This window comes from Melozone crissalis, unplaced genomic scaffold, assembly GCF_028551555.1.
Source record: "Melozone crissalis strain CALT ecotype California unplaced genomic scaffold, PUWL_Pcris_2 ptg000027l_1, whole genome shotgun sequence".
Taxonomy (NCBI): Eukaryota; Metazoa; Chordata; class Aves; order Passeriformes; family Passerellidae; genus Melozone; species Melozone crissalis.
The window spans coordinates 21,551,700-21,579,334 of NW_026535805.1; the positions used below are offsets into that span (position 1 = coordinate 21,551,700).

Below are 27,635 nucleotides of genomic sequence, written 5' to 3' on the forward strand. Positions count from 1 at the left end.
AGCAAAGTGTTCAGTCCCACCTTTCACTGACCAGTTGCTAGTTAAGAGGGAGCTATGGAAATGGAGGGAGAAGGGTGAAGAAATGAGGGGAGGTATGATAAGGTAGGCAGACCAGGTGGCTGGGGCTGTCTGGAAGCACCGACTGAGCAGTCCTGCCCTTGATTCCTGCAGCTTGGGCAGGGCAATGCAACACACCAGACCAGTTGCTCAGACCATATCATACTCATCAGACTTGCTATGCTATCATGAGGAGCAAAGGGAGGCAGCTGACTTCTCTGACTAGCCGGGCAACATCCAGGATGGGCAGAGCAAGTGTGCCACAGCAAGAGTGACCATCCAAGGCACCTTTCTCAAGCCCCTACTATGTACAAGGGCAGCTGGCCACTGAACACCTTATCATTCTCACCTTCCCATATTCTTTAGTCTGAAATGAGACATCTTACCCAAACAGCAACAGGAAATGTTAGGCAACACAATCTCCCCACAGAATAAAGCCGCAAGTGAAAAAAACAAAAAGCAAAAACCAAACCAAAACAAACAAAAAAAAACCCCAACTCATCCCAAAAAAAGAAAAAAAAAAAAAGAACCAAAAAAAACCCCAAAACCAACAAACAAAACCCAAAATCAATCGTTTGGTAGCATTCATTCCTTGCAAAAATCTCCTCTCATTGAGGAAGTTTCCTGAGAAACACAGGAGCCACCACGTTTCATTTGTCATCACCACTGTCCTTCAGTCCTGGTGCCACATACCCCAGCCCATACACACAGACACTTCTTTTTGGAGCAATGGAGTGCCAAGAGGCCACTCTATACTTGGAGCCTTTGGAAATGAGCATTAGTCACCTTTCTTTCCCCTGGAAAATACTGTACCCTCTTACATGCTTTTTCTTGCCCTTCCCTGCTCATAATCCTCATGCCGTCACTTTCCCCTCCCACAGCTCACCAAACAGCACCCTGCCCCATGTAAAGGCCTCCTGTGTCTGATTACTGACCACAGGATCCTCCTAATCCTCTGTGCTCAGTTTTGAGACCATTACAGATGCAATGCAGATTGAGGCCTCCCAAGGTATCAGACTAAACACATCCTGTGACTTTCAGCTAGCCTTCCACTGAGCAGCACTGTAATACTCACTTACAGACACTGTAAGAGCAGAAGCACTTCTTAATAGCAATAAAAATAATGTTCTTTTCACTCTGCTGAAAACATGGAAGATTTCCAGAAGCAAGTCAGGCAGTCAGCCTCCCCTCAACACCCACTCCTGCAGGCGTGCGTAGGGAAGAAGTTCACTTTCTGACATGGAAGCCTGTCATTCCTCCAACCTCTCTCTCTTCTCTGATGCCCACATACACACTCTTACACTTTGTTCCTGGATACCTTCCCTCCCTCAGAGATTGGCTGAGCCACACAAGCAGTTCACAGGCCTCTGTATTCAAGGTGCAGCTCAAAAAGTAAAAAGAGCATCTTCTTATAAGGCCATGGTAACACACTAGGGTCTGGCTCAGTGAAAGAACATATCTGTCACCCTCTCCACACCATCATAAATTAACTTAAAGTGATAAAATTATTCATTCAGACTTTACTACCTCCTCTGATGAAGACTGCGTTGGCCAATTATTTCAAGGAATGCCACATTACAGATGGGAACTCATTCACTGAATTGTTTTATAGGCCAGTGCTCATCAATTTTGCATAGGCTGCTTTGTTTTTAGAGCTATTTTCTAATTCTAACTCACATCACAGACACACATCTCTGCTTGGATTAATTAAGATCTCAGAGAGAACCTTCTGCTCCATTACCCTCCGTTACTGATTTATAAAAGAGGCCATGAAGCAATGTTCTTAATGATAATGAAGAGGATATTTTATCCCTTAATTCCGTTCCTGTGCTTGAAATGCAGAGATATAGATATTTCAGGGAATAAGGAGAAAATCTTTACTAGTTGTATGGCATCCTTCATTGCCAGATGGAATCCTTAAGTTTTCTCTCCATAACAAGCATTTTGGTTAGTGATCCTTCACCCTATCAAACAGTGACTGATAAGAAGACAGAGACCACCACCACCCAACACTAAAGGGACAGACCAGCAGGAACCCATTTTTAACAATAATGATATGCAACATCTCAACAGGACCTCAAAAGCAGTAATGGTCATAGGAAACTTAGGCCACTACCAACACATGGAGACAGGATGATTATGCAATTCCTGAGAGTAAGGACAAGAGGAGTGTGGAAAGCACTAAGGAAAGACAATAGGCTAAGTGAGCTCTCCTGCAGGCACTAACTGAGATGTGCTTGCCTCCTCAGACGAGAGAAACCACCTAGATTTATTTTATACAACCAAAGTAAAACTGTCCACATCAGCTGTGAGCCACAAACCAAAAAATTCAACAAGGTGGGTAGTGTAATATCGAGGATGTGCCCCTACCAAGCCCCCCACTGTTTGATGGGACAGAAATCCAGCCCCCAGCAGGAGAAAGCACGAATGGGAAGGTGGAAAAGCTGAGTTACAGCAACAGAAGTGGATTTCTGAAGTGGTCCAAACAGGCATAGGTCCGGCTCTCAGGAGTTTGATTTTATTTAAGCAGTAATCCAAAACAATCTTATTCCCACCACGAATTTCCTATAAACAGGAAGCAGCAGTGACATTCTAAAAATGACAGCTTCACAGCACCACAGAGGGGAATCCCAGGATGTTCCTCTCACAGGCAGTCACTGCTCTGCAAATGCAGAAGAGCTGCAGACCTTGGGGAGGACAGCCTGTATTTCCATGGGATGAGACCTTGGTGGAGATACACTTTTCCCCCAGGGTGTCCTTCATTGCCTGCTTCTCTGCACCTCCCAGCATCCACCCACAACTACTTCAACTACTTCACTTCTCTGTACTTTTGGTGTACAGAGAAAATTATTTTGTTCTGCTACTTCTTTTTTATATATTTTTCTTTACACCAGCTTAATTTGGTAAGTTGTTGAGAGAGTAGCTAAGAATTAGAAAAGTACAAAACCAAAACTAATTCTAAGTCTTGCACCTGCAAGATAGCGTGTCCTTAAGCTTTGCTAGAGTATGAAAACACATAGTAAAAGAGACATGAGAAAAAAGAAATGTAACCCCTAAAAAATAGAGAAGAGCTGATGTTGTCGTATAGCCAATAGACAGTTTAAGTTACAAAATATTCATGAGCTTATTACTTGCTGTATAAGTGTCTGATACTCTCTTCAATAAACAAAGCTTGCTAATCTCATATTGAAAATCTCAAGTTTTCCCTGCACCTGACAAATAACTCATCCCCAACAAATAACTCATTCTACAACAGTAAGCCATACTAAGGGAAGTACAAACAAAAGTATACAGCATTTACATTAACAGCTATAAAACAAGAAAGATATAATCCATGTTGTCCAGCACTTCTCCACCAAACTGAAGGCCAGTTTTGCTCTTGCTGAAGCCCTAATCCCATCTGAATTATTCAAAAGACAGGCAGAGTTGCTCTGTCTTGTACCACACTGAAGACATACATATTCACAAGTAATTTGATAAACAAATTATTTTGCAGTTAAGATGAGTTTGACAGATACAAATGGAATCACACTAATTTTGTCTGACTGGGTCAAAATAACATTCCATCTTGGCCACTAAAAGAAAATAAAAGGAGGAAATAAATGCTTGCATTTTACAGAGTACTGCCTGAAGGCCATTTTTCCTTCCCACCAGTGCCAAGATGCAGAGCTCTGATTCTGTAGGTGTTCAGAGCCAGACAGGACCTTTCCCTCAGACACAGCTAATGAAAGCACCACTCTGCTACAGGGCTGGCAAAAGATGATGGCCTTTATTCTGTAGGATTGTTACATGGGCACTGATGGCTGTGACTTCTGCAGCTGAGTAAGGACAACAAAGATATGTACTTGTGGAATACTGCTGGCATTCATTTGCCCCCATACACTGTTATTGCTTATCTACCCTGTGTCCCTGCATGTTAGCCAGAACCTCACAGGTCCCAACAGCCAGGCCTGTCATCTGAGGCTAAGAGCAGTAACTTGTAAGAAAGCTGTTGAGTAAGCAGGGTCTCACAGCAAGGAATACCTGCAGGAAGTATCTGAAATATAAATATGCACACACATGCTAACAGGTAGATGGTGAATCAGCTCACACCCCGTGAATCTTGTACAGCCCATGTGAAGCATCACACAGCAAACACTGAAATATCTAATCTGTGCATAGAAGTCTTGTTCCATCTTAAGGGGAATGCTTAAGGGGGCAATATGAGGTGAGAGCTGATTCTGCATCAGTGCCTCAAGCCTTTCAAGGACAAGAAAGGCAAAACCAGAACAACACATAGGAGAAACCACTTAAAGAGATCAGACAGAGCAGCTCAGTGACAGATCTATGAGCCAAACACCAAATCAGACCCCACCCTGACTACAGATTTCCAGAGACCTAAGAACTGCCCAGCTCCCTGGGCACAATAATCCAGGGAGAGAATTGCATCTACCTTTTCCAGATTGGCTATAATGATGGCAATTTCTCACAAATACTCTGCCATGATAGCTCAAAAGCCATGCAGCAGAGCTGAAAACACCCTTCCTGGCTTTATTACTACATTGTAAACAATCACCTTTGCTTCCATTATATTCCTACCCAGACACTCAGAATGTTTTTTCGTTGTATTATTTTAAGAGGAGAAACGTACATGCTCTATTTTCCATTAAGCTCTTTACATATGTATTTTCCAGACATTTCTGATGATCACCATTCAGATCTCTCCTTCACAAAGACAAGGTGATTTAAAAAAAAAAGCCATTTACTCCCTCCACATTTACCTCCACATTTCTAAAGCTGACAGCTTTTTCTTCAGGATTGATTGGGGGTGAGGCGGGTAGGGAAGTTATTTGTTTGTTTTAAAAGGATAACAGGCAGACTTGGAGAATAGAGAGAATGAAATCTCAGAGGGCTCAAGCAGTCTTTAAAAAATTCCCCAGAAGCAGTTTAATACTGTTAAAGGTTGATTCATGCAATAAATGATGCATCAGAGGCATATAATTTTTACTGATACAGCAAGAACTCAGTCTACATATATGTATGTCCTCATGCATATTCACAGCCTGCAATACAACTTAAAGCTGAGACAAACTGCAAAAAGGCTTTTTCATTCTCTAACATGAAACATATGTTAAGAGCATGCTCTCTTTATAAATTTCAGCATAAACTTGGAGGACATTTATTTAGATACCAACACAAATTATGACATAAATTTAAGAAGGTATCTCTATTTGAATCTTTAAAACTTGTGCTTTAAGTGGCTGCATTCCAGCAAAGACAAAATGGGTAGCAGAGTCTAAATTCTAAGGCCAAAAGCTTAAAAGTATTTAGTAATTTTAGATGCTCCCTCTGAGATGTTTTGGGCCTGCCAAAACTGCAACAAAATAAAAGCTCACCATTTTGTAAATGTCAACTTCTCTCCAAATTCAGATGCAAAAGCTTAGTTCTCTAGCCCTATATTTGGTTACAATCAAGTTTAACTACTGACAGTTTCAGCACATAGTAATAATCCGTACTCCTTCATGAGATCCTGATTCCAGCAGTCAATATAGTTGAGCACTTTAACGTACACAGAGTGATGTCCTAGAGTTCATTTCAGCTGTATTGGCTCCTCACCTCTGAAAATCCTACTATTTCTATTTAGGAGTCCTGACACAGAATTAAGTGTAGCATGATATTTAAGAGCCATACAAGTCCTGCTGTCCAGAGGTTTTGGCATTTTGTCAGAGTAATGAAATATCACAATCCTTTCACAGATGAGAAAATTTGAAGTGAGAAAGACATTTTATACCAATGGAGATGGTCTTTAAAAAAGTGTGCTGCTTTAAATGGGAAATTTGCAGACTGCGGTATCACAGCCTTCTACAAAGGTAACATAATAAAGATCCTGCAATAGCCAAACATGTCACTGAAGTTAGGCAAGAAATTACCCAGATACATAGCAGAAGCAAGGCTTTCTTTGAAAACTAAAGAAAGCTCCAATTTCATAGCAAGAGATCTGAATGCTATCAAATAAAAGCAAAAAAGCGCAAAGGTTAAACTATGAGCCTTCCGACAAATAGTTCTAACACAGAATTTCCATAACAGAAAACATGTGGCTCAAAGAACTTATGAACCACTTAAGTGGCTCATTTGGGGAATTTAATCCTTTGACAGTACTGGTGTGTAACACCAATCCCCTTAGTGGATGAACTTTATTAAGTCCTGTGCACCACCAAGGATTCTGACTTTAGAATCTAAGGACAAAAAGTTACACTGGGGACTCCCTAGAGGTGAGCATTCTTCACCTCCAAGCAAGAACCCCTGTGACAGTCACGATTCAGAGAACAAATTTCCATTGCTGCATACAAAATAGCAGTCAAAGCAATATCTGTTTCAGATCTTACTTAAAGTTATGCTGAAACAGCCAAATACCAGCTCACTTACGTAGCTTGCTGACTTGCTTTCTGCATTTCCACATTTCCAGCTGAATGTGAAGATGTACTTTTCCCAACTTCTCTGCTGCTTCATCTTCTGCATAAAGGTAACGCTGGACAGCGCATCACAGAAGCTGCATCCTTCTTCTTTTCAAAATCCAGGCCAAGGTTCTGTTTACACATGTTGATAAAAATTCTCTTGAGACATATAATTTGCAATACTAAATGAACAGAAGCCTGCCATCCTGATGAAAATTTGCAAACCATAAAATTAACTAAGAGAACTTGGTCAGAGAATCAAGGCACACCAAACATGGCTTCCATAAGAAGCCAATGACAGCTGCATAAGTTGTTTGTTTTGGTTGGGGTCTTTAGAAAGCAAAACCATGTATTTAAAAGTGGCATATTGTCAACAGGTTCCTGTTTCTTTTTGTTTTCTTGCTGTTTTGATTTATAAAGAATGATTTGTCAGGCAAAAGCTGCACTTTCGGTGTGAAATAGGTACCCAAGAGCCTGTAGACTACATAGGATGGGAAAATACTTTTCTAACTTGTAACACTGTGGAGAGAGACATTAATGGGTGGTTCTTCTTTCTGTCAACCTTATTTCCTGTAGCATCACCATGCCAGTGCAGGGAGCTCTCATTCTTCATGGCTCCAAACAGTTCAGAAGAGAAGCAAATTTTTGCAGTGGGAGGCTATCTCCCCACACCAAACAACATACTCAGTTGTTAATTGGACTATTTAAATCCAAACTCTAGGGACCTCAGCAGACATACTGAATATCCATGTTAACAAATCTTAATATAAGATCTCTTGTTCTACACAGGTGAGCAATTTACTAGAGAGAATGGAACAAACTAAACATAATGCCTTAATTGCATTTTTTCCACACAGGTCTCCACCCTTCATGCTAAATCTAGCCCTGAGAGCTAACTAAACACTTCTGCCCCAGAATTCAAGTAGGCAGGTTGGTTGGTGGCTCATTGGCTGGAAACCCCTCTCCTGTGTTTAAAGGTCTTTATAAATAATGCCAATATTTCACGTAATTGTTTTTTCAACCTGGCCAGGTTTCTGTGCACTCTAATTGTTCTATATCAATGTGGTAAACACTTCCTGCAGACAATTTGTTAGGAAGTTTGGATTTTATATAACCCAGGAAATGAAGTCACCAGACCTGTGGGCTGCCTGGAGTGATTCAACCCCCTGGTTCCTGCAATAAGCAGGCACTTGAGACACAAAAATCCAGAGGCAATGACAAACTAGTGGAAAGAAAAAGGGTGCATACTAGTTTCTCCATACACTCTATCCATACCTAAAAATTCAGAAAGTTACAAAGAACTTCCACAGACTTTCAGCCACTTATTTTTATCTCTGGTGCCAAAATTAGAAATAAATTCTGATCCCTCTTCTCCTCTTGTCTTCATTGCATTGGGGAACAGAATGGGACACAATGTGTAGGAGGGTATTGAAGTTTCTTTTTGTATCTTTTCACTAAGGAAGCAGTACTTTTTCTTCTTTACTTCTTATTTCTATTGGTTACAAAATACATGTGTCACTTTCTAGTAACTTCCCTGGTTTTGCATCATCAATCACTTATCAGTGCTCTGGAAAAATGCTACATAGCTACAGCTAAGGCAGCATTCCCTGAAATGGCCTAGGAGTTCTTAAAAATTCATAGCTTTTAGTTCAAAATTAACTTGGATTTAGAGCTTTCTGCTGGTTCTGATTGTTTCAGAAACCCTGTGAGAAAACTCAGGAAAACCTAAGATCTAGACAGTGGAACAGGCTGCCCAGAGAAGTTGTGGACTCTCTATCCACAGAAGTGTTCAAGGCCAGGTTGGATGGTGCTTGAGCAATCTGGTCTAGTGGAAGGTGTCCCTGTCCATGGAAGGAGGGACACCTCCTGATCGTTACAGTCCCTTCCAACCCAAACCATTCTATGATGTCATTTTCTTCCCTGAAAGTTATTTTACGAGTTTTTTTGAAATGTACAATTTGTCTCCTTCGCTGTGAATGGCTCTCCTGAGCCATGCTCTTTAGCATGAATGGAAGTTCTTGTCTAGCCATCACCACCACACAGCTGTGGTGTGTGACCTCAACACAGCCTTCCACTGGAGTCCTCTAACTATGCAAGAGGAACCAAAATATTAGCTAAGCAGAGTAACATTTCCTTCCAATGGCCATAACAAATGTCATTGCAAACAAAGAGGAAAAAGAGACAAAAGAGAAAATGTAAAAAGACTAAAGGAATTTCACACTGCAGACAAAAGAATAATCCTTGGCTGCACAACATCCTGGAAAATATTCCCCATTTAATAAAGGTTTAAATCAGGAAATTTGTTCAATCCATATATGTTCCAGTAGTAAGATCACACCACAAAATCATCTTCTGAACTGACAGGCTTTGGAGACAGCTGCTGGAACCTGAGGACTTCTACATGTCTAAGCTTTCTACAGAGGAGAGATTACTCTGTAAATCACTTTCAGTTCCTCTTCTTATAGGATCCTTATTGTTGATGTGGGTGGGCACACTTGGGTGTCTTTTCCTCTATCCTTCCAACACATAGGCAGAGGGTAGAATTGGTACAGCTCCTACCAGCAGCCATCCTGTTACTGCTGTCATGGCCTTCTCCCACAATACACCACAACTGCAAATCTGTGTCTGTTGCTGGCACGCAGGGCTTAACACTGTCACATTACCCTCACACTGCTGCAAACACCATCAGGGATTAGCACAAGCCAGTATCTACCTGTGAACTCTGACTCCAAATTCAGCAAAATGTAGCCGTATCTGGCACATATCTTTTCTGGCAGGGACCACAGAAAAGTCTGAGCTGGAGAGGAGAAGGGGGCGAAATTTCAATGATCACACAGGGGCTAAACAACCATAGTGGTAGCAAGCAGATGAGAAGAGATAAGGAAAGATCTGAGTCTCACTTTGTGCACCTGAATACTGACAGGTGAGATCAGGCTTTGTTGCTATCCCCATTTCAACACTGCATACGAAGGGAATGAGTAGAAGACAAGAATTTCTGACTTTCTTGAAAAATACTAGTAAAAGCAAAGAGCATAAAAAAACAAGTGGGCCTACCATGTTTGGAGATAGAAAACAGGTAGTGAAAGATACAGCACCAATAGTGTCAGGGGAATAAGGAAAACAAGAGGATTTTGTCTCACTCATAACAGAATACAATGATGTTGCATTAGGTGCCATTTAGATGTGCTTACCTTACTTTTTGATTAAATGCATATAGCCACTTTCCTTTTACTGTCTTTGATAATTCAAAGCCATTATGTATGCTGCAGAATTTACTTTAGTTTGTTCACTTTTGCTCTCACTGAGGTTTTCTCTTCATAGGTCACTTGGTCCCAGAGCCAATGATAAAATTCATCTTCAAAAGATGAGCGGAAATAAAATTTGAATTTAAAAATAAAATAAAACCCTTCTGGAGATCATCCTGCACCTAGGCTGCCCTGTTGAACTTAACAGGAATAGCCCTGTAAATTAGGCAAGCCTGATTTATCCTACCATTACCCCCAATACTGGCATTTATTAATTCCCAAGCATAACAAGAATTCTGCTAAATTTTTTTACATATTATGCATGCACTCACACTGCTAAGTTCTTCACAGTTGGAAAACAGATTCAGAGCTTCAAATAGGTAAGAGAGGCAACAGTCATAAGAAAATCCCAAGGGAAAAACAAGAGGACTTAATAGCAGGCTATTATTAAACTCTATTTGATATATTAAAAAATCACAAGGAAGCCTGTCAAAAAAATTACCATGATCAAATAAATTGCAAGGGAAAGCTGCCAATCATGTCTTGCGAACTGGTATGGCAGAGACATGAAGGGAAATAAAATGCCCAGAGCTCAACACAAAATCAGGTTTGTCCTGCCAAACACACTCCTGTCCTGCTTGTGTCCCCTTGCCTTCACCCAGCCTGCACCAGCTGTCCCCTTGGCATCTCATCCTTCATTCCTGCCATGCAGCAGCTAAAGGTGCTGCCGAGGCTCAGCACTGGGGCTGGGAGCCCCACTCCCACTTCATTCCACCTCCTCCCCAGCAAAACTGTTCTTCTCCTCAGCTCCTTGTTATCTCCTGCCTACGCACACGCTGTATTCATACGTACTTTGCCACTTTGCAAAGTGCTCTTGGGATTACTTAGGTACTGCACCAACCCAAAGTTGCTCCATTTTACAGCGCCGGCTTCATAAAACTCAACCTCACATTGCAGAGAGCTGCCAGAGAGATTAACTTCAAAATGTTCCCTTTAAAGTGCACAGTGTCAAAACTCTGCGCAGTGGATCGCAATCAGTGCTTCTTCAATGCAAAAGCCATTCCTCCTTCAAGAGCTTGGGCTGGTGAGGCAGCTAATGTGCAGACACAGAAGAAGCCAAGGCTGGACATGCAGCCTCCCCTCTGTGCTTTTCTCTCAGTTGTGCCAGTACTGCCCAGGTGTAGCTGCATAACCTGAACTGCTCTTTCTGCAGCCATACATGCATTTCCCAGGGATAAGTGTCTATGGGTTTAAAACAGCAGCAGTACTACAGCACACTGGTGTAACAGTATAGCATGGCAAAGTTGGAAGAAAGAATCAATACTTTACCAGGCAAACTGAAGAAGCTGGAGAAAAAAGAAAAGCATCTCGGCACTAGGGGCCTTTTTCAGATTTTAGGAAGCTAAAGGTTACACCAGGGGAATTTGAGAGCTAAAATGCATTTCTTTATCTTTAGTTTCTAATATCATCTTAATCTCAAGTAATTTGTTTCTTTTCGTTGCATTTACTAGACTTTTCATTTCCTTCCTCTCTTTCCAAGCTGCATCTGGCAAGCTAAACATCTGAAACCCATCAAACCCCAGTCAAGAAAACGTAGCCAGAAGCCTGGGTGGCTTCAGAGGTGTGTGCTTGCACACCTTTGTGTCCCCATGCAGTTCTTCAGTTATTACACTTAAACAGAAGTTTAGAAAGCAAAAAAATTGCTCTACTTACATTTCCAGATACTTCTTCCCTGAGTTCCCCTCCTCCAAAAAAACCCACCCAACAAGCATTGCCTCAGTTTAAGTGGCACCAAGAGATTCCATGTGGTTGGGCATTTTGCCCCCTTAAACAGTTTAACCTAGCTATCAAACTTAGTATGCTTAAGTGAGAAAACCCAGTGACATCAACAGAACTACTCACATTAATAGTTACAGCCTGATTAGGCCTTAAGGCTTTGGATGTTTAGATGAGCATTTAGATCAATTCTACACCTTGGACTGGTTTTGCAGTTTAAACCATTTAAAACAAGAAGCACCCCAAAGGAGGCCACAAAGGCAGCATGAGAGAGAGAGCAGAGCTGCTATTACTTTATTCACCATGGTGGTTTGTGGCAGTCCAGGTACACTAACGCCAGCTAAGGCTTTCTGCACCTGCCTTGAAAAGCCCTTCTCCAAAGGCAAAAGTCTGACAAACCGCTTGAACATGGCTCCTGGAGCCAAAGGCAACAGGGTACTTACACAGTGAAAGAAAATCTAACTTTGAAAGTCTTTTTTTTTTTAGGTACTGTCCTTGAAATTGCAGGGAAATTGTCCCCAAACCAAACACTGCAAAGACAAGAAATGCTCAGTTATTACACTCTATGTTGAGGTACAATTATGTAAAAGCATTTTACAAATATATAGTAATAAAAGTGCAAGAATATCACCCAGGCTGCCCAAAGCAGGCATGAAATGACACTAGGCAATAAGTCTGGGACAAAGATGTGGACATCCTTGCGTCAGAACAGGCCAGGTGACAGAGGGGAGCACTGTGACTACCTCAAAGAAAGTGCAACAGCATTGGTTCAGTGTTATCTTTGACTGGACCTATCTATCATCACAGAAGCCAGGCCATGAAGCTCTATTTTAGTAAGGTCTCACTGAAAGGCATTCTTTTATCCACTTCCTCTTGTTTATTATTCTTTCAAATATCTGATAAGATACTTTTCAACTGTGGCTATTCACTTTCTGTTTGCGTAGGTCTTGGGTTCATCACAAGTTACAAGGTCAGCATTAATCTAAACAATGGTTGGTTATGGGTGATTTTGCCAAGTAGAAAACACTCTAAAGGCTAGATTGTTATCATCAATAGGGCAACACACAGGCAGCAGAAACAAGCCCTACTTACACGCATGTAGATTAAGCAGAGCTACTCAGATGCCAGGTCATGGGTGTAGCACATGCACCAGAAACCACAGCTCCTGCCCAGGGCTTGTTAAGAAGAAAAAGTAGGGAAGGAGGGAGGAGCTTCTCTCCCTTGTACTTCAACAAGTCAGCAAGGCCACCTGGCCAGGCACCGTTCAGGAGCATGGAGGGGCCACCCAAAAAGTGCAGAAAACTCTCTTAAACCTGTGGAGCACATTTAAGGCAAGGAAGGAGCCTGCAAAGTGTGTCTTTTCCAGCTGTGCTCTGTGCTGTCATCCAGCCTTCAGCAATATCATTTATAAGCAACATACTGACAAGATGCCCTGTAGAAAATTCCAAAACAAAAAATCAAATTCAATAAAACAAGGGAAATAGTAAGTCTTTGTGAAACCTTTTAAACTGATTTCTTTGAAGACTGCTGATTGATAGCTGACACAAAAGAGTAAAGCTCCACTGGCTTGTAATACCAAAATACTTTAACTGTATTTACAGTTTGTCACTATTAGAGACAAAACCTTCCAAAATATACTCCCTGAATCTGGAACGCATGCAGCTTATCTCTTGGCCTTTATATTCCCTTCTTCAAAACACACCCCTTCCTGCACTCTCACCAACAGTGACTCACACCAACCTGATGAAAAAAATTAAAACCCCAAGAGTAAAAAAAAAAAAAAAAAGGAAGACAACTACTAATCAAACATTGCATATGCAAACAATTTTATAACCCTGTTTTGCACAAATCTGTTTTCTGTAAGTCTCCTATCCATGAGGTACTCTGTATTTTTCAGACTGGGACTAGGCACCGTAGCACTAATACCCATCTATTACCATTGATGGAACAAACTGCAAAGGGATATTTGTTCTCCATGTCTTGTTTGACCTCCAGATTGGCTGATTAACTTTTCCGGAGCAGCAGCTCTTTGCAAAGGGAAGGTAGCTGCAAGCACTGGAGGTAGGCAGCCCAGCCAGAGTGTTAACCCTGACTCAGGAAAACAGCAGCTCAAGAGGATCAATCTCTATGGTGATGGAATTGCTGGTCTCTCTAAGAATGGTAGCTAGCACTTTTCCAAGGCTGTTATTTTGTGATGAGAGTCAGAAATCAATTAAATAATTTCTCTCCTGTGCTAAATATTCATGGTTTGCAAGGTACCTTGCTGCTACCTTAAGCAGGATCTGATTTGGAGGCCTTCAAGGGAACCATTCCTAATTCTTTCATTAAACACCTCTGAGATATCTTGTTCTCTGTATTACTTTTATAAACACCTGAAATAAAAATATTTACATTATGACTTAACTATTCACTCTGATTGTGTAGTAACCTTGGGCTGACAATCCATATTGTGTTTTTTTAACTCCCATTTTGTTCAGCAATTGTTAAATACACAATGGTCTGATGGTCCAGCTGCAGCCAAGAAGCACACCACAAAGCTGAGGGAAAGTGTGGGCACCCAAAAATTGATCCTCCGGCCATCGTCACACCACTGCCCAGCTAGCAAGGCCAGCTATCTAGTCCTTTTCAGTAAGACCAGCTGCCAAAATCTCCAAAAGGTCAAAAGATCTGCTGGGAATGGTAGGGATGAAGGGAAGTCTTCATGACTTCAGCCACCATGAAGAGTGGAAATACAGCAGCTGTTGAGTTAAAGCTTTAAAACCATGGAAAATTTTTTACATGCTGAGATAAGCCTCCAAAGCGGCCAAGGATGAGAACTCACCTCTCACAACATCAAAGCTGTTGTATCTGGGGTGATTCCTTTGAAATGGTGAACTTTGAAAGGAAAAAGGTGAAGGGCTAATTCAGTCTGTATTACAAGTAGCTTGCTGCTCTTCACTTCTGCAGCTATATGCATTTTCACATACTTCTAGCACACTCACTAAAGCATATTTCCTACAAGGATATTTAATACTGTTTATCAAGAACAAGGTCAACGAGGGAAGCAAGATTAGATATTTCAAAAGATATGTTCCCTTCTGTTGCCATAACAAAGAAAGGTACATTAAATCAACACTGTGAAGCTGAATTCAGATTTCAGCAGCCCTCCTTGCTGAAGAATCACACACACATACACAAACACCCCCTCACCCCACAAAGCCTCTGTCTTGTTACAGGATGGGCTCTGGCACTCAGGCTTACATCACAAGTGTACATGGCCTTCCCTTAGCAACCACCTTAACTTTATTGATTCTGTAGTTGATTCTTATGGCAACAAGCTCTATTCTGACTGTTTATAAACTTTTAAAAGGTCATCAAGAAAACAGAAATAAAAGCTGTTTCTCTGGACTATTTTTGTGGCATGTAGACCCATGGAAGCTACTGGGAGAAAAACAAAAATGCAAGAAGGAAAGACAAAAGCCAAAAATCTCAAACTGAAAAAGGGAGGGCATGTCTGTGGCTGTGGTGAGGTGAGGTCACCTGTATTCTCTTCTCTGCTCTGCCATAAGCTTTCTCAGTGACTTTGGATGTAAACTGGGTCTCCCACTAGAATGTGTTCTTTCAAAGAACTCCCCATCTCTTGTTCTGTGGACTTGACCTTAAAAATTTTATTCTATAAGCTGTTTTGTTTTTGCTTTTTTTTTAATCCCAGGAAGAGGTCATGGATAACTTCTTTAAGTAGAGTGAAAAGAGAGAGAAACAAACGTAAGCCTAATGTTTTAAAAAAAATACACCATTTGCATGCAGATGCTTGCAGGATTTCATCATCAGCTGGCAGAGAAACCTCTCCCCCTGCCCTGTAGCTGGGATGATACCCAAGTTAAAAGTGCACATCCAGTAGTACTCCAAAAACCAATGACCTGGCTTTCTTCAGGTCTGTTCCACAGCTCTGACCTGAAACCCAATACAAATTACATCAGGGAACGACAAGATCACACATAATATTCCTGTTCCTATCACTCAAAGCTGATATTCCTTTAACTGCACTGCTTAATTATATCCTGGTCCCACCTACACACACAGAGTCCTTCTTAATCCCAGAAAAAACACAACAGCAAGTTTGCAGTGTAAGCAAAGAGTAGACTATGTGGTGGCCAATTTCTTGTTCAGAGGTTTTTCTGGGAGGAATTCCAACTCATGTGATGCACAGGACCCCGTCTTATCATTAAAAGGAAATATCATTTTGCAATATTTTACATTTTGAGACAAAGAGCAGCTAACTAAATATCAACTTTTAAAAATAAAACAACAGCATTTCCTCTGGTTTACCTGAGTTACTCAAAGGCAGCTTCTCCTATCCCTTGTGTTTTTATTTAGAGTTCTCAGTAAATGATTTGATACTATTTTGGAAATTAAAATAACAGAGAGTTTTATACCATCATTTGAATGAGATCTGTGAGCAAACTACTGCATTTCCTGAATAGCATGAATATTATTCTTATGAATGAATCAACTATTTCCAAATATGGATTGGAAAATATTCAGCTACCAGATATTTGGAAAAGCAAGCACCAAAACAAGCTCAGAAGTCCGATACAGATGTCTAAGACTCAGGAAAACATTCCATCCAATCAGTCATGGGATTTAGACTCAGTCATTTCTCTGAGTCACTCATTTCATTGCTATTCTTCACTTATTTTGGGTGTGGACTGAAAGTAGTTATTTAGAAAGCTCTTAGTTCCTGAAAACTCAATGATGTGAAATTCTCACACACCAAAGCAAAAGAAATGAAGAAAAATATCACTGTTTCTGTCTGCATGAGCCCATGTCCTCTATGCAGCACCTTCTTTCCCAACTCCACCTTTGTTGCTGATGTACATGGCTAATGGCTGCTGCCAGCCTGTGCTGCCCATCTTCCCAGCTTTCCAAGTTCCTACTTCTCAGCTCTACTCAGCAAGAGGTATTTGTCCCTGGGTTTTGCACTGATGCCTGCCACCATAGACTTTGATGCCCTGCATCTGTTAGCCATGTTCTCTCATTAAGGTTCCCACAACAAACAAAAGCCTCACAAGTCTCTTTTCTTCCTGCTCTTTTCATAATGATGCCCTTCATTCTCTGTCCATCATAGCTCAGACTTCATCCATCTTATTTCCATTATAAGATCAAAATCTCAGCATTCCAAAACTGCACCCAAACAAAAGATTCTCCAGATACAAATGCCATCTCAAATCAATTACCAGGGCATTCATTCCTCACAATAATACCTCTATTATATTCTCTTACTGTTGAATCCAAAGATTACACTGCTGACATGCTTTCAGAGTTTATGGACGTGGCAATGGGGAAAGAAAACACACAACTCTCAAAGCTTATCAAGAGAATCGTGTTTTTCAAGTTCCTCAAAACTTAAATCCTGAGCAAGAGGAACAAGGAGCATCTTTCTTGTCACATGTGTACGCTGTATGTAACACAAAAGAAGCTGACACACCCAGGAGGTGTTGCCAGAATGCAGTCAGCATCAGGCAAAATCAAATACAGTGTTAAGAGAATGATATTTCCATTGGAGAAAATTAGAACTGCATCTGCATTTAGCCCTCTCTGAATCACATTACTGCAAGGCAAATGGAGACCACAGAGAACACTTACCTCTTAAGAAAAGCAGCAGGTCGAAAAAACCATCAGCAACCAGACATTACTTATAATAATAAGCAGCTTTAAGATTCAGAGGTTTTTTAATTAAGGGGTGGATAGTTTCAGTTTTAGAGAACTAGAAGATTCAAGGAAAGCGTCTAATAACTGCTTGTTCCAGGAATCTTCATCAAAGTATATTTTAACACTTTGATTATGCTTGAAAATATGTTATCCATGATAAATGTTTAAAGCAGTCAAGTGCAAGCATGAAACCATTTTTGTATCAGATTTAAAACAATTCATCCCCTGCTATAAAACATAAGCAAGATTATGCAATACTTCAACAATGCAGGTAACACTGTGCTGACAACTAAACCCAACTTGCCCTTTTCTAAATACTTTCAAAAATGTTTAACACATTCCAGGCTGTACAGTCATGCATGTCAACTAGGACTGGGTATAAAACACATAAAGAAATATATGCAGCCTCCAAAAACCACATGCTTCATGATTCATTCTCCCATATCAAACTTTGTTTCATTTCTTGCCTCTTCCTACTATTTCCTGCATCTTAAGCTAAAGCCTTTCACAGCCAGGATTCTCCCCTTACTTGTTTTGCTCTCTACTTCTAATGAAGTCCTTGGGCACCATATCAACACCAAAACCACAAAAATAAGTACTAAAAAGTGCTGATTATAGGCATGTTCATCAGACCTCTGAGCTTAACATCCACTAACCACAGCCTTCCCTGACACTGCCAGTATCTCTTTGTAGGCAGCCAAAATGATATGGCAGAGGTGCTGCAAATACCATGCCATGAATCACTTTGCTAGTTCTCACAGCTGATGTGTTTGGCAACACAGGAGTGCAGCGGAAAGCCCCGCACTGAACCAGCTGACACATGGCTCATGATGCTTTGTCTGTGTTAGAAAGGCCTCGTGGTTAGCACCCAGTAGTTAGGCATCGATTTATTCTGTTTTTAAGTCTGTGCTCCACATGAAAAAACAAGCACTGAGGAAAGGATCACGGATAATTTTCTGAACAGCACTATACACTTTGCTCCTGAGCAGAGGAGCATGCTTAGTTCATATTGAGGATGGGTGCATTGTTCCAAAAAGTGCTGGCAAAAATACACTTATTCATTTATAGACTGTGTTACTCTTATTACATGGAAAAAAATTCATAAAGGAGCACTTAGTATTCAAAATCTCCTTCTGAAATTTAACCTTTCAGGGGAACTCAGAAGCAGCTTTAAATTTGCCACATGGTATGCCATGTCTTTCAGATATTCAAACTTCATATATGTTCTAGACTAGAAGAAAAATTATTAGTTTACTCAGCCCTCCTCCCTACCATAGTTTGACAAATAGTTTTAATATATCACCTTTATTCACTGTTATCTAATATTTAAGCCATTATTAACTTCTATCATTTAATGTGGTCTTTAACTCACATTTCCAATACCAGCCAATAAGATGTAGCTCTTCTACACAAGTTACATTTTTATTCCTGCCAAATTGCAAGTTTTACTAGAAAATTCCAAGGAAAAACAACTTCAATGAGAGTCAGGAAGAATACTTTTTTCTTTTTTGTTTCCTTTTTTTAAAGGAAGTTGTAAAAAACAACAGCCACGGGCTATGATATAAATAGTTTGAAAATTTTTCATATGGTATTGCGAATGCTTTTTATATGGTATGATGGGCATTATAGTCTACCACTATAGTAAACTTCTATGTTGAATGTTTATCAGAAACTCTTGAGAAATTAAATCAGAACATCCAATCCTGATGAAGTAATAATGATTATTTTTGAAGACAAGGCAGTTTTCTGCACACATGAAACGAGTTCAATGTATTCCCAATTGGCAATCTAAGCAGTAATAAGCTTAAATTTTAGATTTGGTCTTGACATTAGGAAAACACCGAAGCTTAGGCAAGTGAAACACCAGAGTAGATTGCCTGCAAAGGTAATTGGATATTTGTCACAGAAGCCACTGAAGACAAAGCCCCAGCAGGATTCATTGCTCTCAGTGATCATCTGCATTCAAAGAGGGGGCCCTGATGGCCTCCTGTTGCTTTCTGCCAGCTGATCTTCCTGCAAAGCTCTGACCCCAAGGAGCAGTTTTACAAACAGAATTACTGAAACATCTATGGATTCCTAACCTACAACTCCTAATGCTTCCTTCCCTGCACAGCTGACTCTCTCTCCTGTGGCTTTCCTTCTCCTTTGTTTCCCCCAACACTTCACGCTGGACTAGCCAAGTGACAGTGCATGCTTTAGCCAGTCTGGAGCTGCCTGTGCAAACTGCTGCTCCTGGGAAAACAGAGTATAATTATAACCTCCTTTGCAATGGAGAGATTATTTTGACTCTCTGTAGATTTCTGTCTTCTTTTTTTCATTTTCTGTCATCTCTATTTCTGCTAGCCCTCCAACTAGATATGTGGAAAAGGGCTTTAAACAAATAGCAAAGTTATCTGTAGATAAGTGAAGGAACTGAAAGGTAAACATAAAGACAAATATTACATTAGCCTTGTTAAAAATGGACTTTGGATTATCTTCAATGGGTAGAGTTTGCTAAAACCTTTGAATATTTTCAAACTAAAAATTTAAAAAAAAAAAAAAACAAACCAAAACCATTAAAAACTCATAAAAATCCAAGGAAATTTTATGACACTGGATTTCCTTAGTGAAGTTTCTGTACAACACAGAGCCTTAAGTCATCACATGAATCACTGACAATTTAATCAGCTTCTGCAAGTTTGTCATCCTTATCAAGAGTTGAATTTAAGACCTTCAAAAAGTTCTTTCACTCCATTTATGAACTGCTGCACCTACTGATTCAGCCACCCACGCTACACTTTAGACTACCAGAGATTCAGCTAAGAATCCAGAAAGCTAATATTCAACTTAGAGGCTAAATGAGCTCCGACCAACCTACAGGTGTCAAGATGGGAGAGCCTTAGGAAATCTTGCTTTAAAATGGAGCACCATCAGGTGAGAGCTCGTTTTGCCCAAATGCAGCAAACTTCACAGACATTTTTGAAAACCTTTATGTGAACAGCAGTGGGAGAACTCATACATTGCAAAACACAGAGCAGGTATAAAATCCAGTGCTAAATTCATCTCATCTATCCTAGAGCTCTCCTGGGAAAAAACCTTAGCCTGTTAACATGCTCAGACCAGGAGCTATTTTTTCAGATAAAATTACTTTGCATGAATATATGTGGCACATAATAGGGACAGCTTTTGTGAAACTAAAGCTCTGTGGCTCACAATCTGCTCTTTTGCCAAGTTAAATGAATACTGCCATCAGTGGTAATTAACCAAACAGTTTAAAGTTCTGGGCATGAGAGGTCTTCAAAGCTTATTCCATTAAGGTCTCAGATCCTCAAAAATGTGAGCAGTGCACTTCCTGATCCTTCTGTAGAATGAAATAATAGCACCAGCATTGTAGATTCCCTGGTTTTCAGTCTTTTTATTGCTTACATAATTTATGATATATCAGATGACGTCTTTTCAGAAAACCCAGTGGTGAGATTTCTTAGCATCTCTGGGTAATATCATAGTATCTCTGTACTGAAGTACAAACAAGAGCAACAGTAAATAGTATATTAGCTATTTCTTCTGGCTTCTTTGGAAGTAGTATTTTTTATCAGCTTGAAACAAATGGTGACCCTTTCAGGTGAAGAACACCACAGTTGCACTTGTATGGTTCAGTCTTGGCTACAGTCTGAAAAAACCATGAGACTTTTTCTAAAAAAGGGAAGATTTGTCATTTAAAAGACAGGGGCAAATTGTTCAACACCCCATAATTTGGGTACCTAGCACATTGTCATTCATCTGCCTGAAAATTTGTGGATAACAATTGATTGACATTTTTGAAAATGAGATCAACGTATTTGCAATACTTCATTTTGTTTTCTTTTCCTTGACTTTTACTGACATCCAGTGGAGACACACTCAAACCTCTTTCAGGGGCTAATATCAATTCCTTTCTTGTAAAACACCTCTAGGTTAAGTTATCAATAGAATGGAAAGGCTGCCTTGAATGTAACTGGTTTTAAGAAGGCCCTTCCCTGCTGTGTTCACAATACACACTCCTTTACAAATTCAGTTCTTAAAAATGTTTCATTTCAAACACTACATATTTCCAGTTCTGAGAAATCCATTTTTATGGTTTAGTTGCTGTTGCACTGGTACAAATCCATATTCTCCTCCTTCATCTTATCAACCTACAAATATAGGAAAACAGATCAGAAACAACGCCTGCTTCAAAGACTGTGTCTTCATCACTGTCAAATGAAGCCATCTCTGTGTTCTTATCATAATTTGAAAGAAGGCCAGCATATTATTTTTGTATGTGTGAACTCTGCTTACTGACTGGAGGAATTTGTGAATACCATAATTAAACTCCACATAAGTACATACAAAACACAGACCTTAACAAGGGAGCATGTGGGATCCATTACAGGAATCATCTCAAGAATAAATGATCTTTATTTAAATGATGTTACCTGAGCTTTTTTCTTATACTTCTCAAATAACCATAGCTCCTAGAATCCACACTTGTTACTGACAATTTAAACCCCAGCAATCCAACAAAGTTCAATGCAATGGATTCAGCCATGCTGAGATGCTCAGCAGCAAAATGCAAACCTAAAGCCCACACTTCCATATCCTATCCACGCGGCTGACTGCTACTCAATATACACTCCAGAAAAACAGAGGTGCTCTGAGATTTCCATCATCCAAGATGTCTACAACCCTTTCAAGAGAATGAAAAGGGAATCATCTCCAGACTGAAGAACATATGTTTCCTACAAACTTAAATACCCATATTTAAAGGTGCAGCATGTTCTTCCTGAATATGTGCATGCAAATCCCACTTAGATTACAAGGGAGCTGGAAGCTAACACAGTCTTATAAGAGAAGTCTTTACTCTTTTACAACCATCTAAGACAGAAAGACACGACAGAGCTCATTACCCATGGTGAGTCACGTTTTACCATGGAGGTATGTTCTTTGCCTAGGCAGTTGTTAATTAACAGCAGGAAAAGGAGACTCTGTTCTTTCAAAACACATTTTTGTTTGTTTTACAAATATATAAAATGTCTGCATATTGGAAACAGAGGTTCAGCCTAAATTTCTCAGGTAAGCATGTTTCCCCCAGGTTTCAAAACATTCATATAGCTTATAGTGCTATATGAACTGTTGAGAATCTGGCTGAAGCAGCTAGCAACAATGGACATGATAGCTCTCACAATAATGCCTGCAGAACAGAAAAGACATGAACTCACACTGTGTGAGATACAGGTCTGGTAAATGAGCAGCAATAGGAAAATCATTGTCCTTACAGTGAAATTATTGTAAGGCAAACTGACAAGAGTGGGCCCCTCACTGTCTCTCTAAAAAATATTAAAATATGGAATAACCATAGCAACATCAAAGATGAGCTGAACCAATTAAATACTACTGATAATTTCCACAAATTCAGGCAAACTTGATTTAGGGCCATGTGTCCAACCTGTGAAGCTCAATTGCCTCTGAAGAAGAAGTAATCTTACTAGACCCCTTCATCTCAATTCCAGCAAGGAAAAAAACAAGTGGGCAGTATAATTATTCTTGTGTGTCTCTGCAAATGCAAGAGCAAGAACATATTCTCTGAAGTACGTAATCACTCCCAAGACAGTGTCCTGGCATGTCTCAGATAATCCATATGACCTGCTGGCCTGTACCTCAAATAGGAACGCCTTCTTCGTTTGTTTTCTTTGGCATGGATCTCCCTCTTACTTCACCTCCAGTTTACGCTTCCTGCTTCCAGAAATTATTTCTCTGAGACAGTGTGCTATCTAGCAAGCTTGGATGACAAATTTCTCTATGGGCAGAAAATAATAGTTTCTGTAAAGCCTGCGGTTGCTAAACGAGGTATCTCCACCCATGCTATTCTTCAGCAGAGAGAACTCCTTTTTAAAACTGTTTCAGAGGTTGTCAAATATCCTGGTCTGTAGAAGTGCTATCTCATACCTATTAATGTCAAAACAACAGTAGCATGTGGTCCTGACAAGGACTGGTCATCTCATTAGTAGGCACTAATCAGTCAGATCATTAGCAGCGTGTGCACACAGCCCTGTCAGCCTCCCTGGGTGCTACAGTTTGCATTCCTCAAGGGAAGAACTGATAGGAAGCAGGCCTCCAGGACAAAATCCTAATGAATTCCAGTAATATCCAAGTTTGGCTTTCTGTGGAACTGAGGAATGAGAACCAAGTAGGAGACCATTTTTCTGCTGCACTGTGAGAGATCCACAACACCTCACATTTCACCCAGGTACAAAATTAGGAGATCCATGTTTAGATCCCACATTCAGTTTCTGCAGTTCTCCAGCTCCTCCTGCTGCCCCACATCCCAGCTACAGATCCAGCCATGGCCACCTCTCCAGCAAGAACCAAGGGGGCCATCACCTGTCTTTGCTTTGGGCTGGGTTGTGCTGTTACATGCTGGCCTATGGTGGAACATAACACTGCACCTCATAGCTTGAGCAGCTTAAATGACGTTTCAGCTAAAAAGAAACGTCATTTTCTTGTTTGCTGAAACATCATTTTCTGTTACCTGTCACACCTATACTGTCACAAGTATAGGTGTGACAGCAAAAAGAAAACCCAAGAAAATCTACACAAGCCTTTTGCCCAAAGCCTGTAGATTTAAACAGAACACTTACTGAAAGGCAACAGACTTGATTTTAAGGACCTCTACCACTGACTGTATAACATATGATGTACTAACTATGCTAAAATTCTGAACAACTTTTGGAAGAGAAACGCCATCAGAAAACAGTAGCATTTCTCTGGTTAAAATGCAGAGAAGCAAACAGAAGCAATAACATTCAGGTTCCAACTTCAAGGCTCCATTTTCCGACATTCTATGCAAATAATTCAGTTAACTCCACCCTTATTATGCATTTCCAAGCCCTAACATGGATATGGCTAGAGACAGGGTAGTCAAGTTTTTTTTATAACAGAGATGTAAACACTTCTGAAATGCAAGCCAGGAGACTATCACAGACAGAGAGAATTATACTGCTCTGATGTGTTTGTTTGCATACTAATCACATAATACTGAAAACAGATGACATTTGGTCATTATTTGCTTTCAATTGCCACTGACTAAAGTAGAAGAAGGAGAAGTTTAAAAAAAAACCCAACAAAACACAAAAAACCCAAAATAAAACACGTAAGACTGTAGGACTGTCAGAAAGGACAAAACCAAGTAGTTATTAAAATATTCATTTTATACAGAAACTGCCTTGATGTGTACCATACTTCTCTTGTTTCAATTAATTTCAAATGCCAACTGTAAGCAGCATGTTAAATACATTGACAAGATGTCTCATTTCATGTAACATTCAGTTTTGTCTTTTGTAAGTACATTCTTCAGCAACGTTCTCAGTGAGTTTTCATAAAGATGCGTGACCTTGCTGGAGAAGTTTCAATGTGGCACAGGCTAAAACCACGATTTAGTTATAAATGATTAATTAATAACACCTCTCTCTCCAGGCAGGCCTTTAACACAATGGAGTTGAAAGCAAATTGTTAGTAAGCGCCTAAGTGTATACTCTTTGAAATACAAACTGACATTTGAATTATGTTCTGTGCAATTCACAGCACAAAAGGATTCAGCCTTGTACTGGAGTTTAGATAGCAGAATATCACATGAATGTCATAATTTACTAATAATTGTTCTGTGCATGTGGGATTTGGGGTCCCAATTTATGAACCACATTTTAGAACAGAATCTGCCTACCTACCTCAAAAATTCAGCTTGCCAGCTTGCCTGAGCATCACGTTCTTAAAAATTAGGTGTGCCAAATAATGCAGACACTTGAGTAAATATACACAGGGGTGACGTGGACAGCAATGTGCAAGTGAAACACTGGCAGAAGGAATTCTGAACAGCCAGTTCCCATCTGATCAATCCCCAGGCTGATCAGGGACTTGGCAATACCTTATGCTCCCATACCAGAACAGTGTATGTCAGGTGCAGCACTACAGCTTCCTGTGAACTATGAACACCAAGATTTAAGACCAGCTCCTTTCTTTAAAGAACGTAACAAGGACTAATCCCTGACTCTTGGTACATGTAAACTGTAGTGGGATGAACAAGGGAACTCACGTTTGTTCCACATCCGTGGCAGGTTAGCTGAGAATATATTAAACCAGCAAAGTATTACTAAACATCTGCTCCTGGGATGGCATCCTGGCAGGGAAGACTAGGGAAGCCATAAGTTCCAGTTCCAGTGGCTCCTCCTAAGAATGAGGCCAGAAGAGGAAGAGGAAACAAGTTGTCATATGAGACAACCAAGCTACTACTAGGAGCTCAGGTACCTAAAGACTCCTGTCATAAACTCCTGCTGAACAGCATTCTTTTGACCTCACTCACTTGACACTGCCTCAGACTGGGCTCAGGAATACCTTGGCATGGGTGGCACAGTGAGACTTTTTTTAATATAGACAGCATAGGTCCCATGAGGTAAAACTGTCTCAAGTCTACTGAATACTGTGGGCACAAGCAGCTGCCCCACAAAATTCTGTTCCATGACTGTCTATAGCTCTGCGAATCACTTGTAGTGTCATGGCTCAGATATAACTGAGAACCATTAAAAACTTCTCATCCATGCAAAAATAGCACAAATTATATTAAGTAATGTATCTCATGATCAGGCTTTCTTAAAAGAAATGAATTATATACACGAGATTATAAATTCAGTAATACTTTAACACAGTAGTGAAGCGTCACAAATGACTTACCTATTACTCAGTGTCTGTTTTACTTGAGCTGTATATTTTGAACCATATGTGCCATTAGTTACTAGCAAAAAAGCACAATTTTACTCTCTGTTACAATGAAAGTATAGACAAGTGCAGATCTTCCAAGAGGTTTAAGCAGATTTTTACTACCACTAGCATAAGTGTGCAAGGAATGCATACTTCATGTCTGATGCAGGTGCAGCCATGCCTCTCTTTAACACAGATTAGAGGTGACTTTATTCTTGACAGATTAACATCCTCAGCTTAAAAGAAATTATTAGACTTCAAGAGAAGTTTTTAAAACAAAACTAAATTGTTTTAATTCAAGAGTCAAAAGCCCCTCACTCTCTAGAGAATATTATCATGTGTGGAAGCAAACCAAGTGATGCAGGAAATGCCTTCCTGACACCTAGAATGTATCAAAATACAGGACTGCAAGTAGCAACCAAGAACATGCCAATATGAAATGCAAAGTCTTTGTGTGCATCTGGAAAGGAAATAAAGAATGAATCTTCTGATGAGTGAATACAGACATCAACTACAAGAAATTATATATGTAGTACAAGTCAGCCAAGGGCATGTCCTACAGGTTTTGTAACATACACCAAGTGCCATTAGGATACATTTGGGTCAGATTCATATTTCACCAAGCATGTCTAAGATACGCTCAACAGCAAAGCCAGAAAAATTCTTTCCCCTTAACCCTTTTTCTAGAAGTAAAAAGCAAATGCTGCTTTTAATTATCACAGATTAAAGAAAAGCCTAATTAATTATTTTTCCATAATAAAACCATTCAAAGCTAGGTCACAGCTGGTCTTTGCACAAAAATACAGTAGGTAGGAAACAGAAAAAATACTGCTCCTTCTCCTAACCTACTGCAAGGAACATTTGATTTTAATTCCTGCTTCAAAGGACAGCAAAATTCGCTCTATCCCAAAGCACACACAGATATAAACACACCCCACCAAGAGTTTTGCATGTATGCAAGAGCAGGAGACATTTCATCAGAACCACTAAGATGTTTCATGATGCTCAGAGCTCAAGAGGGACAGCTTGGGCAGCAGAGAACCAGCCCTGAGCCTGAAAGCTGAAGCCAGATGCAAGTTGAAAATAAGGTGCAAACTCTAAACAGAGGAGATGATTAATCACTGGAATGAGCTACCAAGAGAAGCAGCAGACTCTCCACCCCTTGAGATCCTTGAATCATGTCTGAGCACTTCTCTGGAAGATGTGCTTAGCCAAACAAATGTTTCTCAGTACAGGACAGTTGAGATGGGTAACACGAAACCACTCGTGTTACAAAACAAATGGCGCAAGGCAATTGAACATCCCTGCTGGCCTTACGTCCTGCATGATTCTGTGAGTCACATGTAAGCTCAGGACCTTGGACTGCACCTTACTCATGAAAAGAGAAATGCTTTCACATTTGTTTGTAACACACTACATGCATAAACATGAAACATGTAAAAAACTTCATTTCCATGGCCATTAGGGAAAAACATGGTTAATCTATTTAGTTTTTCCCTGACTTTTATGAAGCATATTGGAAGAAAATGGGTTTAAATAACTCAGGGAAAGATTACTTTTCTCAATTCTATAATTTCAGTTAAAATTAATGATCTCAATTTATACATAACACTATTAAAAAGTTCATTTTACTACAAAACTTGAAATTACTTAAACTACTAAAAGCTACACAAATACTTCCATA

General features: G+C 40.1%; 1 protein-coding gene across 2 annotated transcripts in view; it reads right to left on the minus strand.

The window, feature by feature from the left end:
- PDE10A (phosphodiesterase 10A) overlaps nucleotides 1-27,635 on the minus strand; it is a 342,086-nt gene that overhangs the window by 216,313 nt on the left and 98,138 nt on the right. The window contains exon 2 of one of the 2 annotated variants that reach the window (XM_054279385.1): nucleotides 6,463-6,623. The exons of the other annotated variant lie outside the window; for it this stretch is intronic. Coding sequence (XP_054135360.1) covers nucleotides 6,463-6,496 — 34 coding nt within the window. The 5' untranslated portion in view covers nucleotides 6,497-6,623. The remainder of the gene's footprint in view (nucleotides 1-6,462; nucleotides 6,624-27,635) is intronic. 2 annotated transcript variants of the gene reach the window in all.